This window comes from Physeter macrocephalus, chromosome 18 (assembly GCF_002837175.3).
Source record: "Physeter macrocephalus isolate SW-GA chromosome 18, ASM283717v5, whole genome shotgun sequence".
Taxonomy (NCBI): domain Eukaryota; kingdom Metazoa; phylum Chordata; class Mammalia; order Artiodactyla; family Physeteridae; genus Physeter; species Physeter macrocephalus.
The window spans coordinates 78,972,946-78,991,681 of NC_041231.1; the positions used below are offsets into that span (position 1 = coordinate 78,972,946).

Below are 18,736 nucleotides of genomic sequence, written 5' to 3' on the forward strand. Positions count from 1 at the left end.
TGTTCCGCAGTCGCGCGCGGGGCAGCCGAGCACCCTCGGAGCGCCTCGGGTAGCGCGAATCTCAGGGAAGAAGGGGCTGTTAACAGCGGGGGGCGCCCGCTGGTGCGCAGGCGCCTCAGGAAGAGCTCAGTCTGGCTCCTGCGCCTTCAGGTCTCCGTCGCTCCCAAGACCCAGGAGCTCCGGGTTCCGCGCGCGCCGGGTTCCGCTTACTGCAGAGAAGCGGCGGCAGCGGGTGAGTGTGATCCTAGCGCGCCCGGCGTTCCGGAGGGAAATGCCACCCCCTCCCCCGTCCACTAGGGGCTTTGAAAATAGAGGTGGTGAGATCCCCTACCCTGATACACACACATATCCCTCTAGCGGACAGCCGCGAGAGACCCCGGAGCGGCCGGGAGCTACCTGGCTGGGGGCGGCGGAGGGCGGGGTGGGAAGAGGAAAGGAAACTGAGCAGGTAGGCGCGGCCTGGGCAGGCGGTGGGGTATGGGGTGGAGGCGGGGGGCGGTGGCGGGACAGAGGTGGAGGCCGAGGGAGCGGGCGGGGCCGGCGGGGCGGGCGTTTGATTTTACAGGAACGCGGTCCAAGGTATCGATCGACCTGCCTCCGCCCGAGTATTCGATTAGAGTTTATGGGAGTGACACAGCCAAATTTAAAAACGAATTTCCTAGAAAACCTAACAAGAAGGGTAACACTGAAGTGCTTTTTATCGGCCGGACACTGTGTTAAGCATTTTACAAACAACGCTTCCTTTTCTGGGCACTGCAGCCCTGTGAGATCACAGCGCCCCATTATACAGATGGGGAAAGTCCTGCTCAGAGACGTGAAGCACAGCTAGTGACCACGAGCAGATTCAGGTTTATACCAGCCTTGACTCCACTAGGGTTTTTTCTTTAACCACCAGGCCATCTGGTGGACCCAAGCCGGAAACCTTGCCAGTACTATAGGAAGTCAACTGCTCCTTTTAATATTCTGGTTTTCTTTTCTTTCTACCTTTTTTCCAGAGGTTGTTCCAAGCTATTTTAAGGAAATTAAACGAATTTAAAAGCAGGGAGGAGATATTTTATAACTAAAATATATAAAATATAAATATCTCCTCCCTGCTTTTAAATCAGCTACAAAATATAATTTGGGAGAAATTTGATGAACACAGAAGAAGTACACAAGGAGTTATTTTGTAGAAAGAAATTATATATGTAGAAAGTAAGATTACGTGTAGCTGTTTTGAAGATGCCGGAAAAGTTTGTATGTGCTGGAAAATTGAAGAATACTTCAGAATCCTAGAGTTGTTAAGAAATAGAGTCTTTCAGAGAGTAGTTTTAGTTTTTCTTTAGAATATCAAGAAAATTAATAATAATAATCTAGGGAAAACCACCAATGTTATCTATGAGCATAGACAATGCTATTTTATTTTTATTTTATTTTAAAACTGTATAAGAGTTTCATTGTAAATAGTATTTGTGAAGTGTTTAGAATAAGGCTTTTGTGTTACAGAGCAGATGGCATGCTAATGGTGGCAAATAGCTTTCACCATAACCTTTAACTGTCACACTCCCCCAATTTCAGCTAAGAATGCCAGTGAGAATTGCCCGAGATACATTTCATCCAAGTAAGAAAGTCATCCCAGATGAGGTAGAGTGTGTTTTGGCCCCTGAATTGAAAAAAACTATACACAACTTCTGTTGGGATTATCTGGGTGTAGTTCCGGTGACTGCTTTTTTTCCTTCCCTTTGATATCTTTTTGTTTTGAAAAATTACAGAATTTCTCCCAGTGCTTTGTAATATAGCAATTAGTGATTTTTTTATTCCTTGGAAATACTTGAGAACTTCTCACTGGTGTTTTGTTTATAGCTTAACACTCCTGTTGGAATGAAACAGAATGCAGTAGATATAGATACAGGCACCACTAATGAAAGCAGGAAAAGTGACGTTCATAGTTTGGAGATTAAAACTAGACTTGTAAACTCGCTGTTACTAGACTTATAAACTTGTTAAGGACCTGAAATTAGTAAGAGTACAGACAGTAAGGCTACGAATTGCTTCCTGAGTTTGGCCAATCCAGGGACTTCATCTTCATCCTGTGTTAAAAAAAAGAGGTTAGCCTAAATTATTTCTGTCTACTTTATAGTTTCACAACAGTATCATTCCGCCTGTCACGGTACAGACTTTTTTCCTAACATAACAGCTTTGTAACTGTGGATAAAAAAGAAACTAAATTTGAGGGCCTATTGTTTAACACTTTATGTATCCGTATTTTACAAACACAGAAACTGGAGCTGGTAGATCTGCCCACAGTCACCCGTCTACTAAATGTGAGCTCAAGTTCTGGGATCCTTCTGATTTCAGAGCCTCTAATCTTTCCACTTCGTCTGTGCTTCTAAGTCTGGGGACAAGAATCCAGCAGTGTGCTAAGGGGTTAGTGAACCCCAGGGTAAACAGCACATGTGCCTTGACCCTCCTATTCACTCAAGATTTGGGGAAGAAAGATTTTGATTTGTATGTATTTTGTGTGAGAGAGGGGCAGACACAGGTTTTTGTTTTATTGTTTTGCACGTGGGAAATGGGGTAAAACACATTCACGTTAAAAAACTCAGGTCTGTGGTATAGAGTACACATTTCACGTAATTTTTGAGGTGAGTTGAAACCTCAGAGATGTTTCCTGTTTTGTGGCAGGACAATCCAGACGCTTTTAAGATTACAATTTCATTTCTCTCTACTCTTTTTTTTTTTAATATAATGGTTTTATTGAGGTAAAATTCACATACTGTCTAGTTTACTCATTTAAAGTGTACAGTTTTATGAATTGTGCAACCATCACCACAGTCAATTTGAGAACATTTGAGAACATCACCCCAGAAAGAAACCTCATACCCATTAGCATTTACTCCTCATTTCTCCTCAACCCCTTGCTCCAGACAAATCTAATATGCTTTCCATCTCTATAGATTTGCCTATCTAGGCATTTCATCTAAATAGAATCATACAATAAGTGATCTTTTGTGACTGCCTTTTTTTACTTAGCACAATGTTTCAAAGGTTTATCCGAATTATAACATATATTTGCACTTCATTCCTTTTTATTGACAAATAATATTCCATTGTGTGGATATACCACATCTTATCCATTTATCACTTACGGACATTTGAGATGTTTCCACTTCATGGCTCTTACAGATAATGCTGCTGTGATCATCTGTGTACAAGTTTTATCGTTGACTTGTGTTTTAATTTCTCTGAGGCATATGCCTACTAGTAGATTTTCTGGGTCGTATGGTAACTCTGTTTAAACTTTTGAAGAACTACCAGAATGTTTTCCAAGTTGCTGTACCATTTTCATTCTCACCAGCAGTGTATAAAAGTTCTAGTTTCCCTGCATCCTTGCCAACACTTGTTATTTTTTATGATATCCATCCTAGTGGGTGTGAAGGGGTATCTCATTGTGGTTTTGATTTGCATTTCCCTGATGACTAATGATGTTGAACATATTTTCATGTGCTTATTTGCCACCTCTATATCTGGAGAAATATCTTTTCAGATCCTTTGCTCATTTTTTAATTGGATTATTTAACTTTTAGTATTGAGTTGTTACAGTTCTTTATATATTCTAGATATAAATCCTTTATCAGATATATGATTTGCAAATATTGTCTCCTGTTCTGTGGGTTTTCTTGTCTCTCCATGATATCCTTTGAAACGTAAAAGCTTTCAATTTTGGTGAAGTCCAATTTATTTATTTATGATTTTCGTCACTTGTGCTTTTGATGCTGTATCTTAGAAGGCTTTGCCTAATTCAAGGTCATGAAGACTTATTCCTTTATTTTCTGCTAAGAGTTTTATAGTTTTAGCTCTTAATCTTGGTCATTTTGAGTTTATTTTTGTACATGGTATGAGCTGAGGGGTCCAAATTCATTCTTTTGCATGTGGATATACAGTTGTCTCGGCACCACTCTGCTCTTAGAGGAACTCCGTTGGAAAAGTTTTAGACATACTGTGACGTGATTCCTCAAAGGGCTTAGTTTTAAAAACAATACTTTATGATGTATGGGTCTCAAGCGCAGCATTACAAGAAATTGTGGTGTTGTGGAACAGAGTTCATTCAAGCTCGTCTTTGTTCCTCCAAGATGACATCCAGATTCGTTGTTTTGATTATTTATGCCCCTATTTTGAGTATTTTATGTTTGAAAAGTATAAAGCCCTTGTCCTCTGAAAAGTGGCACATACATAAATTTTGGTGTTACAGACTTTAGTTATATTATTTATTGAATGATTTTTTTTTAATTGACCTAAGAGAGTATTTGGGCAAAGAATTCACGTGTAGAAATTAACTTTAAGAGGTTTGGAAACACAGATTATTACTGAAGAGCTGTTACAGGTCACCTGTAGGTCACCTAGATAAACGATTATTGTCTCTGTAATACACCTCAGACAGACTGTGACAGCGAGATGTGTGGTAAAAGGGAATTAAGGTTGACCATGATTTCTGTAACTGTTTCATAGTAATTTGTACGTGGGTTGTGCCTGGATAATGGAGGGACTTGAATGCCAGGCAGAGGTGTTTCTGTATAGGCAGGGAGACTTTGAGTACTGATTTTATTAAGGAAGTGTCATGGACAGGGCTATTCCTGGGCAGGTTAAGTTGGGAGCAGAAGTTGGGTGAGTAAGGGGAAGGTGATCGAGGTCGGAAGGTCAGTTAAGAGATGGAAGGGCTCTGGACAGGAGGCACTGGGGACTTGAGGAAGTGTGGCAGGGGACTTCCCTGGCGGTCCAGTGGTCAAGACTCTGCGCTTCCAATGCAGAGGGCACAGGTTCAATCCCTGGTCAGGGAACTAAGATCCCACAGGCCTCTTGGCGTGGCAAAAAAATTAAAAAATATTAAAAAAAGAAGTACGGCAGCAGTGGAGACTCACTCTACCTAAATTACATATCCTATCTTCTTAGGAACCGAAGAAGATAGAGTCTGAAGGCAGGGAGATTTGTTTGGGGAAATCGGTTTTTTTTTTTGTAATCAGTAGATTGTTAAAAAAAGAACCAAAAAATCAGGGAGCGCTCTGAGCCTAGGGTGTTAGGCAGGATAGTTACAGTGGTCCCTCATCATCCGCAGGGAGATTGGTTCCAGGAGCCCCAGCAGCTACCAAAATCCGCAGATGCTCAAGTCTCTTCTATAAAATGGCATAGTACGTGAATGCAGTCAGCCCTCCGGATTTTCCATCCACGGTTGGTTGCATCCATGGATGTAAAACCCGTGGATATGGAGGGCCAGCTGTATGTCTTTGACAGTAAAAAGGAAGTTTAAAAGGGATGTGGTGATGAAATGCATTTCAACAGCTGCTGCGTTTCTTCAGAAATTACCGTGGCATCCAAGTTCCTGTAGGCTTTGTCTGTTTGTCAGCTTCCTGTGAATATTGGGCAGGTTCAGATTGAGGTGGGACCTTTTTCTCAAGTAATATTTGTTACTTACTCCCCTTTTTCCTGCCAGTATTTTTCAACAGGAACTGATGATGAGCCAGTATGGTAGAGTTTCCACCCCCTATTTCTGTGGATTAAAAGGAACTATGGGGCACCAGTCATTAAACTAGGAAAATAATCGCCCTCTCCGGAGCCTCTGAAAGCTTGGCGTTATTTCTGTTTTGTGCCAAAGGATTGTTTTTGTTTCTTCGTTTGTTCTTATTAAACCTCTAGAGTAACTTTTGCTGCTGCAAACAAACAAGGCAGCCAATTTGTACGGAGCACAAGAATGGCCCATATCCCCTTCAGAGCATGAAAAATGGGGCAGGACATATAACTGGGCAAGTAAAGGCAATTTTTATTTTTTCCCACTTTATTCAGTTATCTTTCAGTAAGTGACGTTATTTAATTTTCAAGTTGATGTAGGTAAGGCTGGTGTATAAAAAGTTTATAAATGTTGGTTTTCTTCTCCTGATGACTAAACTTTTGAAACCTAATCCAACTCAAATAGCACTACTACTCATGAATTGTGTTTGTATATTTTAGGAACCCTGACTGCCCTCCTTCAGCATGTTCACTATGAAGTTATTGCTGATATTTTTGTTTTCTGGACTTACAACTGGTTGTAGAGGGAACTCTTCCTGTACTTTGCCACCCAAGTTACTACTGGTATCCTTTGATGGCTTCAGAGCTGACTATCTACACAACTATGAATTTCCTCATCTCCAGAATTTTATCAAAGAAGGTGTCTTGGTAGAGCAGGTTAAAAATGTCTTTATCACAAAAACATTTCCAAACCACTACAGCATCGTGACAGGCCTGTATGAAGAAAGCCATGGCATTGTGGCTAATTCCATGTATGATGTCATCACAAAGAAACATTTTTCTGACATTAATGACAAGGATCCTTTTTGGTGGAATGAGGCAGTCCCTATTTGGGTGACCAATCAGCTTCAGGAAAACAGATCAAGTGCTGCCGCTATGTGGCCTGGCACCGACGTGCCCATTCACAATACCACGCCTTCCTATTTCATGAATTACAACCCCTCAGTGTCATTTGAGGAGAGACTCAGTAATGTCTCCACGTGGCTGAGCAATTCGAACCCACCTGTCACCTTTGCAACACTCTATTGGGAAGAGCCAGACGCAAGTGGCCACAAATATGGCCCTGAAGATAAAGAAAACATGCGCCGAGTGTTGAAACAAATAGATGACCACGTCGGTGAGCTAGTTCACAAACTCAAGGTGTTAGGACTGTGGGAAGATCTTAATGTGATCATTACAAGTGATCATGGGATGACCCAGTGTTCTAAGGACAGGTTGATAAACTTGGATGACTGCATCGACCCCTCAGACTACACTCTTATAGACTTGACCCCAGTTGCTGCAATACTTCCCAAAATAAGTAAGTAAACTTTTAGCCAAGGAATATTTGAATGGGGCAGTTGATTGAGGAGGAAGGGTTTTGTAAAAGAATGAAGCTCAGACTTTTTGTAGTTCACAGCCATACACTCACTCAGAGTGGGATTATGTTTTTCCCCTGATGTATAAGTTTTTAGGCAATTAGCTTAAGGTTTAGGTTCAAAGGGATTATTTCTTTGCTTTTTTTTTTTTTAAAGTTAATTAATTAATTTATTTTTGGCTGCATTGGGTCTTCGTTGCTGCACGCAGGCTTTCTCTAGTTGCGGCGAGCAGGGGCTACTCTTCGTTGCAGCGTGCAGGCTTCTCATTGTGGTGGCTTCTCTTGTTGCAGAGCACGGGCTCTAGGCACGTGGGCTCAGTAGCTGTGGCTCGCGGGCTCTAGAGCGCAGGCTCCGTAGTTGTGGCGCACAGGCTTAGTTGCTCCGCGGCATGTGAGATCTTCCCAGACCAGGGCTCGAACCTGTGTCCCCTGCATTGGCAGGCAGATTCCCAACCACTGTGCCACCAGGGAAGTCCCTCCCTGCTTTTTGATGTATTTCTTTTTTTTTAATTTTTATTTTTTTATTGAAGTATAGTTGATTTATAAGGTTTCTGGTGTACAGCAAGGAAATGCAGTTTTACATATATATATATTCTTTTTCAGATTCTTTTCCATTATAGGTTATTATAAGATATTGAATATAGTTCCCTGTGCTATACAGTAGGTCCTTGTTGATATATTTCTTACTTATTCACACTACTGGAAAAAGGAAATTTTTATCCTTAAAACACATCTTGGACTTTTGTGTGAGATATACCTTTCGTCTACTGATCTTAGAATTAGTAATTAGCAGTAATATGTAATTAGTTTATATTTACTTAGGAAGCTAGATGTGAAATTTGTCCTCTTTGTATAAAAGTCCACCAGGGATAATCACAAAATGAAAAGAGAGATATGTGAATGCTTGGAAAGGGGTGTGTGTGTGCATGTGTGTCCCCAACACTGTTACATCATTATTATTTCTCTGTTTTTTTAATGATTAAAGGGCTTTAATAGATAACATTGTTCAGGACCTATTTCCAGTTATTCTAGTTAGAAATATTTTTTCCTTATCAGTCAACATGACTTTTTTCCGTTGCTGTTTCCTTTTCTTCCAGACAGAACAAAGGTTTATAACAAACTGAAAATCTGTGACCCTCACATGAATGTTTATCTCAAAGAAGACATTCCTGCCAGGTTTCATTACCAACATAATGATCGAATTCAACCTATTATTTTGGTTGCTGATGAAGGCTGGACAATTGTCTTAAATAAATCATCACCAAAATGTAAGTATTTATTTAGAATTTTTCTTTTGTATCCTAGGGATAAATCACACGTTGTGACAGTGTTCCATTAACAGGATACTTTGATTTAGAGATGTTCACACAGTATAATTAGTTTGATTTTCAACTAGGTGATTCTCAGGTTTTCATCTGAGAGCAATTTTTAGAAACCACAGTTTCATCCTTAGGTTAGAAGGTTGGGTGATCTTAAGGGTGAAGGAGTAGTTTTACTTTTTTACAAAAACTTCAGTTACTGTCAGTAACTTTCAAGGCTGGTTCTCTTGATTTGTAAAAATAAGAGAGTAGTAAAGAAACAAAGAAAATAAAAGAGAGAGAAGTCAAGAAACAAAGTAAAGGGGGAGAGATTAGCTAGTTCAAATTCTTTTTTCTTTTTTTGTGTTAAAAAAAAAAAAAATTTGTCCAAGTAACCTTAAGTCTTTCCCCAGTGATGAAATTGTTTACCTAAGCACTACAGCTAGTTAGAACCCTGGGCAAGAACCAGAAAGTATGCAAACAAAAATCGACCAAGTAAACAAAACAGATGGATCAAAATCTCTCCTCAAACTGAAGAAATGTATAGGGGAGAATTACAGGTTTTTACCCATACGGTAAATTCAATTCAAGTACATTTTTCAAAAATCTGATTTTGTAAACCATAGCAGGGGTCAGAAAATTTTTCTGTAAAAAGCCAAATAGTAAATATTTTAGGCTTTGTGGGCCAGCTGGTCTCTGTCTCAACTACTCAATCCTACCTTTATAGTGGGAAAGCAGCCACAGGCAATATGTAAACAAACTGACATGGGGTGTTCCAATGAAGCTTCCTTTACAGAAACAGGCGGAGGGCTAAATTTGGCCAGGTGCTGTAGTCTGCAGATCCCTGATCTATAGCAGTTCAGACGCATCAGGCAAGGATAAGCCTGAGGGCCATTAGAGTTTATATATTATTGATACTTATGTTGTCTACTAATTATCGAAAACTTGGAAAATACAGAAAAGTTCAGAAAAGAGAACAAAAACTATCCGTAATCCTTCAATACAGAAGTACAGACAGTTGTTAATTGTGGGTGTTTTCCTCCTTCTAATCTTTTTCTCTGTTACATACAAATGCATATTTTTATTATTAAATCATATGGTTTATATATTCACATTATAATCATATTCATTTATATTACTGAAATCATAATACCTATATATAATGTTATATTGTGCTTTTTATTGTATTGGTCACGTGGGTTGTTTTTATTATGAAATGTTTCAAACATACGATTAAAGAATATGTAACACTGATACACTCATCACTGAGTCACCTGCACTTCATATGGAAGTAGGAGCTTATTAAATGTAACTGGTCTGTATTAAAAGGCCATATTTTAAAAAATAAAGCGAAAACTTGAGAATCTGGTATTGGAATGATATCAGGGACCATCAGGTTTTTCTTTGAGTTAGACTTTTACTAGAGTTACAAGTTGGAGTCACCAGTTTAGACTTCACATTCAAGGCAAGAATCCCTACTGTAACGTGCTCAGTCCCCTGGCCCTCCAGATGTTGAGGTGTCCATTAGCTGTCAGTAGACCAGTGGTGTATTCCACATCCTATGTCTTGTCCAGGAGCAGCTGACATAGGTCAGGCTGCAGGCTCACTTCCTTGCCACTCACTGGTTTTACTCACTTCTGCTCTCCCCAGTTACTCAGGACCCTCAGGCCGACCACTCTTTTTAATCACTGGTGCTGTTTGCAGTGGGCTTGTGCAAACAGTGCTGGACACTGGCAGGTGAAATACGTGGGGCTGGGACCGAGAGAGAAGCACATCAGGCTGAAAAAGAGTTTTAAAGCCTGAGGTCATGACCAGTCGGGAAAAGGTGGGGGTAGTGTGTGTGTGAAATAGGGGACATGGCTGACTTGAAGAAAACAGAAAATTTTACTTCTGGCACCTGTTCGGCCCAACTAATCAGAATTTTAATGGGAATTACACTGGCAAGAATCCAGTGTGTTTACACTAGAAGCAAGTTATTTTGTAGTAGAAAAGCTGCTCTTATTTACTAACATCATCTTGTTCTTTTCCAGTAGGTGACCATGGTTATGATAATTCTTTGCCTAGTATGAATCCATTTCTAGCGGCCCACGGTCCTGCATTTCACAAAGGCTACCAACACAGCACCATTAACATTGTGGATATTTATCCAATGATGTGCCACATCCTGGGATTAAAGCCACATCCCAATAATGGAACCTTTGGTCATACTAAGTGTTTGTTAGTGGACCAGTGGTGCATTAATCTCCCAGAAGCCATAGGAATTGTTATTGGTGCGCTCTTGGTCTTAACCACTCTGACCTGCCTCATCATAATCATGCAGAATAGACTCTCTGGACCCCGGCCATTTTCCCGACTTCAGCTACAAGATGATGATGATGATCCTTTAATTGGGTGACATGTGCTGGGGTTTATACAAAGTGTCTGTGATTAGGACACACCCAAGGAATGGTGTTACAACTATGAAAAAGTATACTTTGAAAGACAAAGATCTTAGACCAAGCATGCTACAATTATTTTGTTTTACCTTGTGTTTTGTTTTGCGGCATTAGCTAATACAAAAAACTCTGACCATAGGAAAAATTGCTAGGAGATCATTAGTTAACACCAACTGTTTCCCTAACTAGAAAGGTTTTTATTAAGAAAAATACTGCCTTTGCCTTTTTTTTTTTTTTTGCAATGAAGATTAGACACATCCTTAGATGAAAATATGCAAAAATTTAGTGGGTATGCTTTTTGAATAAATTTTTACATTTGTAAATTATACAACAGAAATCTTTATAAAATGTGTGGATTTTGTGTATTAGGAAGGAAAAGTTTCCTATATTTTTATATGTACCTTTAATAGAGTTTGTATCCCAAGTAAACCCTTGAGGTAGGAAATTCTCTGTGATGGTTAATTAAAATGGATCAAGCAGGCAGAAAAGATCTAGCATATGAAGAAATTATTTTAAGAAAAACTATTATAAAAAACAAGCAAAGACCCCGTGATACAAAGCCTAAGTCTTCTTCACCAGTGTGTCCTTGTTAAGACCCTTAAGCTATTGAAGCCTCAAAAGTTAAACCTTTTGAAGAGTATTGCTAAGAAGAAATTAAGAAATAGGGAAAAGTGCTTTTCTCACTTTGTACTCAATGCCTTTGTGTAAGTTATTTAGTTGTGTGTATGTACGTGCCGGCGTGTTGCATGTATGGGTGTACAGACTTCATGTGACTTACAGCAGGTGGTGGGAGGTGCGTGGCCTGGGAGCAGCTTCCCACATCCCCATAGAACCCAGCTCTCAGGAAAGATTATAACTGCACTTCACTTTCGTGTATTTTCTTCTGACTCACAAGGTAAAATCATAATTTTAAAAAATTCATTAATTTTTGTTACCATTTTTAACTTTCTCATGTTGTTTTTTGTAACCAGAGGTCTCCAGGTGCTGCCGAGAAATGTATGACCAGACTACAAATCTGGTTTTGATTGGGTCAGAGTGAGGAAAAGAGATTTTTCTATTTACCTTTGGGAATTTTATGCCTTACTTTTTAGGCTATAGGGTAGCTAAATTTAAAATGGAATTTAGTATCTTTTGATCTTTTACATGAATCATATGTTAAGTGGCTGAATAAACGCTCAGGAAGGACTCTGTTAACCTTCAGTAGCCTGAATGCTGCCTCTGCTTTTTTCTCCCATATTTGGTTCATAGAAATAACCAGTCTGCTCATATTTTTTAAAACATACTTGTTCAGAGCGAAGGATTTGTTGTGAATAACTGTTATCCTAGCTTTGCTAAGTGGTACCTTCTAACAATCAGAATTAGTAGGAAGAAACTGAATTGTGGCAGACGAGATTCCATCTATTAGAGGAAACATTGGGTTCAAGAACCATTCATCAGCAGCTGAGGCAAGCAATTAATATTACTAGTGCGATCTTTAAAGTTTTGACAATATAAAATGAACTAGGGAACTGTTTTACAGATACAAAGATAATCTACAGTAAATACGCAGCCCACTTAAATATTGGTTATCTGTGGTGGTCAAGAACAGTGGTGCCGGGCTTCCCTGGTGGCGCAGTGGTTGCGAGTCCGCCTGCCGATGCAGGGGACGCGGGTTCGTGCCCCGGTCCGGGAAGATCCCACATGCCGCGGAGCGGCTGGGCCCGTGAGCCGCGGCCGCTGAGCCTGCGTGTCCGGAGCCTGTGCTCCGCCACGGGAGAGGCCACAGCAGTGAGAGGCCCGCGTACCACAAAAAAAAAAAAAAAAAAAAGAACAGTGGTGCCTGTCATCAAACGTATAATTCATCCTGTGGTCGCTGCTGATCTCCTGATCCTGGTATTTGGTGCCTATTGTACTTGGAATTCTTGAGAAGCATTTCTACACCCTGCATGAATAGTCCGTGCATGCAGTCGTAGGTGACTGTATTAAGAACAGCATAATAAATAAATAAAACCACCAGGACTCATTTTGCTCTTTGACAGATTTTATTTCTGATGTTTTTGCCTCACATTAAAGTTGTCCTAAAGGTTAATAGTTGATCTGAACAAAATAATAGAAAAATTTCTTTCTACTTCCATTTCCATTAAAAAAAAAAAAAAGGACAGGAGAACAGTCACATTTAAAGCAGTGAGCATTTTTTTGAAATGTCTAAAATACTAGTTGAGGAGAGCTTGGTCTTTGCAGTGGTGTGAGCTTTAGTGGTTGTACTGGCTTGATTGGCAGTTATGAGTTTCAGAAATTGGTCCATAGCATCCAACTTGTGAGTGGATTTTATGGAGGATGGAATAGGAAGGGATGCCCCATCAGTGTCTCAGCCCTTTGAACAAAAGACCTATTTGTCTTGTTCTTTATTCCATTCTCAAAATACTAACTTGAATTAAAATTGTAAATGTTTTATGTATATGTTGATGGGACAAGAGTATTTATTTAATCAAAGAGTCGTTTATATATTATTATATTGAACTTTATGTTAATTCAGTTGTATCTTTAAAGATGTTCACTTAAAGCCAATGACTCCTGTAGTACACTGAGAAAATATTTCAGTAAGGCAGCCTTTTTCACTTGGTGTGTATTTTGTTAAATAATTGACTAATATGCTTCTGTGTTTTCTGGGTGGTAGAAAGTATTTGGCTCCAGGAAAGATTTAACTGTTTATGACAACAATACTCAAAAGGTAAAAGGAAAACTTTTTAGTAAGTTTGTTCATTCAGTGAGTGAATTCAGAATAAGTACATTTACTTATGTAAATGTAGGGACAGTTCTGCTGCTATTATTAATGTGCAAGTTTTTCTGGTAAACAGCAATAGAATAAAAATTATTTCAATGCTCTGTACCACTGGTTTTGTGTTATTGTTCCATTAAGCTTGGTATAAGAATTGAAAGATACTTGGAACATTAAAGGATTAAAAAAAACCTTTGCCTTGTTCTTGGGTATTTCCTTCTCTTGCCCATACCTGGTAAGCTTTAAGGATAACTGCATTTAATACCTTTTATTTGGAGGTTTTTACTTCATTGTGAGTATATAAAGCTACAAATGAAGGACGAAGATGAGATGGGAAATGTGTATTTATTGTAAATTCCTAAAATACTATGTAAATAAATGACATGAGTGTGCTTTAAAGAAATTTGTGTGTAGTGCCTTAAGTTAAATATATTTTGACCATATTGTTTGAGTTCATAGTTATGACTTTGTTATGATTTTAAAAATTGTATGTGAATAAAACCTACCAAAACATTTTAACCATAATTATTCAATATACAATGTGATGTCATTGATTTTTTTAATTTGTCACCTTCTCGCAAAATATACATACAATGATAGATGTTGACATGACTTAGTAATACTGCAAAATCCACCTAGGCATGCATTACAATTTTTTTAAAACCAGGATTAAGTTTGTAACATTTAACCAGATTTTTAAAGCAGTGTATAAATATGCAATCCAACATAAGGACATCACTGGAAAGAAAGCCAAGATAAATTTTGCAGAGTTTCTAGAACTATAATTTATTGACTTACAGTAGACAGGAAGAAGTTTGCAAAAAGGTGATTACAAAACACTCGGGGTGAGGGCGGGATTACAGTATTTAAACTTTGTTTTGTACATAGCCAGAGTATTTAATGTCTTTTCTGATATAGATTCAACAGTTTCCTCTAATAGAGCAGTGATTAATTTCTTATTTTGACATTCATTGAATACTTCTAGGAACTGTGGGAAAACAACAAAAAAAAGGCACTTTACTTTGGAAGAGAGTTCTGTAGCATTTCAAAAGTGGTAAAACTTTATACTAACAAATTACTTGTGTCTACTCATGGCTTAACTCCTGGGCTGAGATCCTTGCATCCAGAACCATTCCCCAGGCCCTGTGCTTCCTGAAGTTTGGATGCCAGATTTACTGAATAAAATTGATTCCAATAGAGAAAGAAAATTAAAACCAATTTCTTAATTAAAGATTGAGAAAGTTATAAACTATTCTACACAAAAGTTTCAGGCCCCCAAAACAATGATCTTTTTTAGTGCCCCTTGGTTGGGTTTGATTATCCCTGTTATATTTGCTTCATAAAACTAGTGTTGTAGAAAAAAATGCGTGAGTTTTTGAGGTGAATATAACATTGATATCAAACCTGATAAAAATAGCATCAAAAAAAGAAAACTATAGATTTTCTAGAAATAGGTTCTTGTAAGAAACTGAAACTAATAATAGAATCGATCCTAATGTTACTTAAGAGGCCAGAAAGCATTTTGAAAAGCAATTTTCAACTTAAATGGCAGGTGGCAAAGGGAGAAGAGATTGCAAAATACATGCTGAACGAGAAAAATCGTATCAACTAATCAACTTCAAAATAGCCGATAGAGGATGTAGAGCAAACATGTCAGTGTTGTGAGGGGGGGATTCCATTCCTTGGACCTTTTAAAAGTTCTTACTTACAGTTAGGAAGATTAGCTGGTCTACATGTTATTTCTATGTGCTAATTTGTGTTGACTGCATACAAAGTTTGACCACAGAGACATGCAGATAAAACCAAAACAACAACAAAACTATCGAAAAATGATGAGTGAGTAGATATTTCCCCAGCAAAGTTTAAAATGTTATTTTCCTTCAGGTAAACTCTCCTGCTGATATTTTACAGGAAAATAAGTATCTGTAGATAAAGGAAACCATTCAATAATCAAATCTTCATATCAGAATTTTAATGATTTCATCAGTGTTACAGAATCTACTCTCTTCTTACTACTAAGGTAATAGCACCCTCTAAACTGAATTTAATGCAACAATTAGTTTAAATACACAGATAGCACTTGAATAATAATGCTTTTAAAAAGACCAGTTTCATCTTTCAGTCATTAGATTGGCATCTCAATAACGCAGATAAGTTCCTCGCTACAAAGCAAGCCAACACAAGTGGTCACATGTTGTAAAACGTCTAATCCAGAGTTCAGACCTCTTGAGGAGTTTTCTACCATCTCACTTATCAGCTTTTTAATCTATAGTACATTTCCAGCGATTCCATTCTATCCCATTTAGAGGTTGTATTAATGACATGAGAATTAAGTGCTAACATTGTTTACTGGTATCATCATTTAAAAAGAATCACCTGATTTTAGGAAGCACTTCACTTATATTTTTCACTATGCCACTTTTGTTCTTTACATCTAGTTTATCCTTTCTGGAATACATTTACCACTTTACGTACTTTTAGCGAGTTGGTGCATAAATATACACAAAATCACAGTATTTTCTATGGGCCACGTGTCTATAAACTGGTTTCTATTTTCTTCAAGGAAAGCTATTCTTTCCAGGGCTTTCTCTTTCCTCTAAGAAACCGCAGGTAACACCACCCTGTCCCTAACCAGCCTACTTAAGAGATCTAAGGCACATCTTTCCATGGTGGGAGTGAGGAGCTGAGATGACCAGGGAGGTGAAAAAACCTACCCAGGAGGTAAAGTCTATTTGTGAACCTGGATTCATGTTTGATTCCACTGAGCATTTGGCGAGTGGATATTCAGATATTTCAGGAAACAAGGCTATAATCTCAGCTTCTCTTGTTTCAATTACCCGTTACCTCTACGCGTTTCACCATTACTTGCCACCAGGCACCCTTTAGCATTGTCCTGGGTACGCTGCAAACAACAATGGTCCTGCCTAATTTTTTTCCCCAAGTTTCTGTCTAATTTTTATTCCCCCAAGCTCCACACAGTTCTTTTCACGGATTGCGTGGCCTACGTTTTCCCTAATGTGGTTTGTGCTCTCTTGCAATTCTGGACCTTCAAATGCAGAAATCTAAAAGATGCTGTGTTCTGTCACTACAGATTACCAGAAAGAAAACATTGTTTTATCTAATCTGATTTTTCAATGCGACTAATAGTGATTTAGTTTTCAAGGAAGCAAATAATTACAGAGCAAGAGAAAATATTGCTGAGATGGTGCCTGATGCCTTCTAGTCAGACCAGTGCTAGACTCGAGAGGAAAGAAATGTATATTCATGGTGTCTTTTTTTTTTTTTTTTTTTCAAGCCTACAGAGTAGAGGTCTTATGGTGTCTTACTATTAAAATCAGAGTAAAATGACTAATCAGGAAACAGCAATAATGAATTTCACGATGGAAACAACATACCTGGAATGAATCCGTCAGTATTTGGATCTCTTTTTTGGGGGAAAAATAAAATGAAAACCCATGTCCATTGGAAAGAAATATGACAAGGAGTGCCCACAGATGCACCCTGCTGTTGGGAATGCGTCTCTCCAAAATTCAATGTTCAAAGGTCATCACATTTCATTTTCAACAGTTTTCACTTTCTTCGTGTTCTCCCAATTTAAGAAGATAGATAGATTTCTACAGTATTCAGGAATTATTAGAAATTTCATTCCGTTTGAACAGGAATAACAGGTATTCTGGGACATGGGTGCAAAAGTTGTCTTTTTCAACCGAGTTATCAGATGTAATTGTCAATAAAGTGCATTTCACATAAATGTACCCATTAGGAGAGTAATTTAAAGTGCAATATGTAAGGTACTTCAAATAGTGCAAAGTTGTTAAATATATACATTGTATGTGCCAAGTCCAAATAAAGCAGGATCTTACCTACCAGAAGCCAGAGAGGACAATGGAAACATACTTCCCCATCTTTCATCCTTTGCAGGTATGTGTATTTTGGTCCGTGTGCGTGTGTGTGTGTGTGTGTGTGTGTGTGTGTGTGTGTGTGTGTGTGTATGACTGCCTCTGCATATGTACGTAACTGCTTAATGGTCTGTGCAAATGTTTGAAGCTGGTTTCCTAGAATTTGAAACCTTTACACCCTGACATAACTATGCAATCTCCACATCAAAGGAGCATTAGGCTTGTAATAATGGTTGAGATATTTCAGCCTGAAAATCTGGTAAGGCAGGTATTTGACTGCGAATTAAGTGTTTAATGAAAATTATTAAAAACACAATAACTATAACGCTACCGAGAGAGACGCCTATGAAATAAGCGTATGGCTCCTCTTGTTCATTTTCTCTTGGTTTGACACTACCATGGAGGAGAGGAGGGCTCTGTGTATAAGGTCTTGCTCTTGGAGTTGGTGAACTGAGCAGATCCTGGACGTTCCTGAGTGATCCGTTGTGTGGCACTGCAGTGATATTGAGGAGGTGGCAGAGCAGGGGGTACAGATCTGTTGAGTTCATGGCCTCTTTTGTGAAATTCTTTCGGAAGGCAGGGCCGTGGGCTAAAAATATGGGATGCATTTCTGCTAATGCATTATCATAACCGTGGTTGCCTACTGTGAAGATAAAATACATGAACAAGTTAGCCAATCAGATGGTATTAAAATGGAAATAATTATATCATCAAATTGTGAACTTAAATGCAAATTTTATCTAATTTGACTTTTAAATAAAAGGATCTTTTACAGATAATCTCTGCTGTTGTCAACACCACAATTCACTTCAGGAAACGAAAAGTCAAATGATCACAACTCTTTCTCTCCAGGCAACACCACCTTCAGCAGCACAGGAAGAAGGGGAAAGAGCAAAGCTGAGGCATGTCAGGGGAACATGAAAGTGATATTTTTTTCGTGGCAGGTAAACTAATATTCAACACATACTTGTTAGGTACCTACTATGTTCCAGCTTGTTCTAAAGATAAAGGGTGCTCTTAGTCATGAAGCCAATAAATTCATAATTACCAATAAAAGGAGGAAAATAATAAAGGAAAACAAAAGACACCACAAAAATCAAACTTCTAGTTACAGTTACAATCTGCTATCAAAAAAGTCAGGACTAGGGGCTTCCCTGGTGGCGCAAAAAAAAAAAAAAAAAAAAAAAAAAAAAAGTCAGGACTTGTGGGTAAAATCTTGGCTTTGGTGGTTCAGATCAGGACCCAACTTAGCATTGTGTGCTTTCGTGTGGCTACAAAGAAGTAAAAATTTTAGGAGTCTCCTGACTTATCAAGTCAGAAGATGATACAAAATTGAAGGATGAAAACTCCTGCATAATAAAAGCTGCCTTTTATTTTTATTATGGTTTTGAATTTTTGAATTTTATTTTATTTTTTTTATACAGCAGGTTCTTATTAGGCATCCATTT

General features: G+C 38.5%; 2 protein-coding genes across 6 annotated transcripts in view; one reads left to right on the plus strand and one right to left on the minus strand.

Annotated features, from left to right (window-relative positions):
- Nucleotides 1-163: 163 nt before the first annotated feature.
- ENPP4 (ectonucleotide pyrophosphatase/phosphodiesterase 4) lies at nucleotides 164-18,390 on the plus strand. Of its 3 annotated transcripts, none has more exons than XM_028479261.2 (4): nucleotides 164-232; nucleotides 5,983-6,841; nucleotides 7,996-8,166; nucleotides 18,064-18,390. In XM_028479261.2, the coding sequence occupies exons 2-4, from the start codon at nucleotides 6,007-6,009 to the stop codon at nucleotides 18,207-18,209; spliced, it is 1,152 nt and encodes a 383-aa protein (XP_028335062.1). In that variant the 5' UTR covers nucleotides 164-232; nucleotides 5,983-6,006; the 3' UTR covers nucleotides 18,210-18,390. The 3 variants fall into 3 exon arrangements, with proteins under 3 accessions (XP_028335062.1, XP_007125323.1, XP_007125324.1); XM_007125261.4 differs by lacking the exon at nucleotides 18,064-18,390 and adding an exon at nucleotides 10,227-12,441; XM_007125262.4 differs by lacking the exons at nucleotides 164-232; nucleotides 18,064-18,390 and adding exons at nucleotides 278-448; nucleotides 10,227-12,441.
- Nucleotides 15,052-18,736, minus strand: part of ENPP5 (ectonucleotide pyrophosphatase/phosphodiesterase family member 5) — a 42,675-nt gene continuing 38,990 nt past the window's right edge. For all 3 annotated transcript variants that reach the window (XM_028479260.2, XM_007125264.4, XM_007125263.4), the window contains exon 4: nucleotides 15,052-17,931. In XM_028479260.2, the coding sequence (XP_028335061.1) occupies nucleotides 17,504-17,931 (428 nt within the window). In that variant the 3' untranslated portion in view covers nucleotides 15,052-17,503. The remainder of the gene's footprint in view (nucleotides 17,932-18,736) is intronic.

Coding starts and splice junctions, on each gene's coding strand:
- ENPP4 (XM_007125261.4), top strand. CDS start 6,007: ATGTTCACTATGAAGTTATTGCTGATATTTTTGTTTTCTGGACTTACA. Junction 6,842..7,995: donor TGCAATACTTCCCAAAATAA/GTAAGTAAACTT, acceptor CTTTTCTTCCAG/ACAGAACAAAGGTTTATAAC. Junction 8,167..10,226: donor AAATAAATCATCACCAAAAT/GTAAGTATTTAT, acceptor GTTCTTTTCCAG/TAGGTGACCATGGTTATGAT.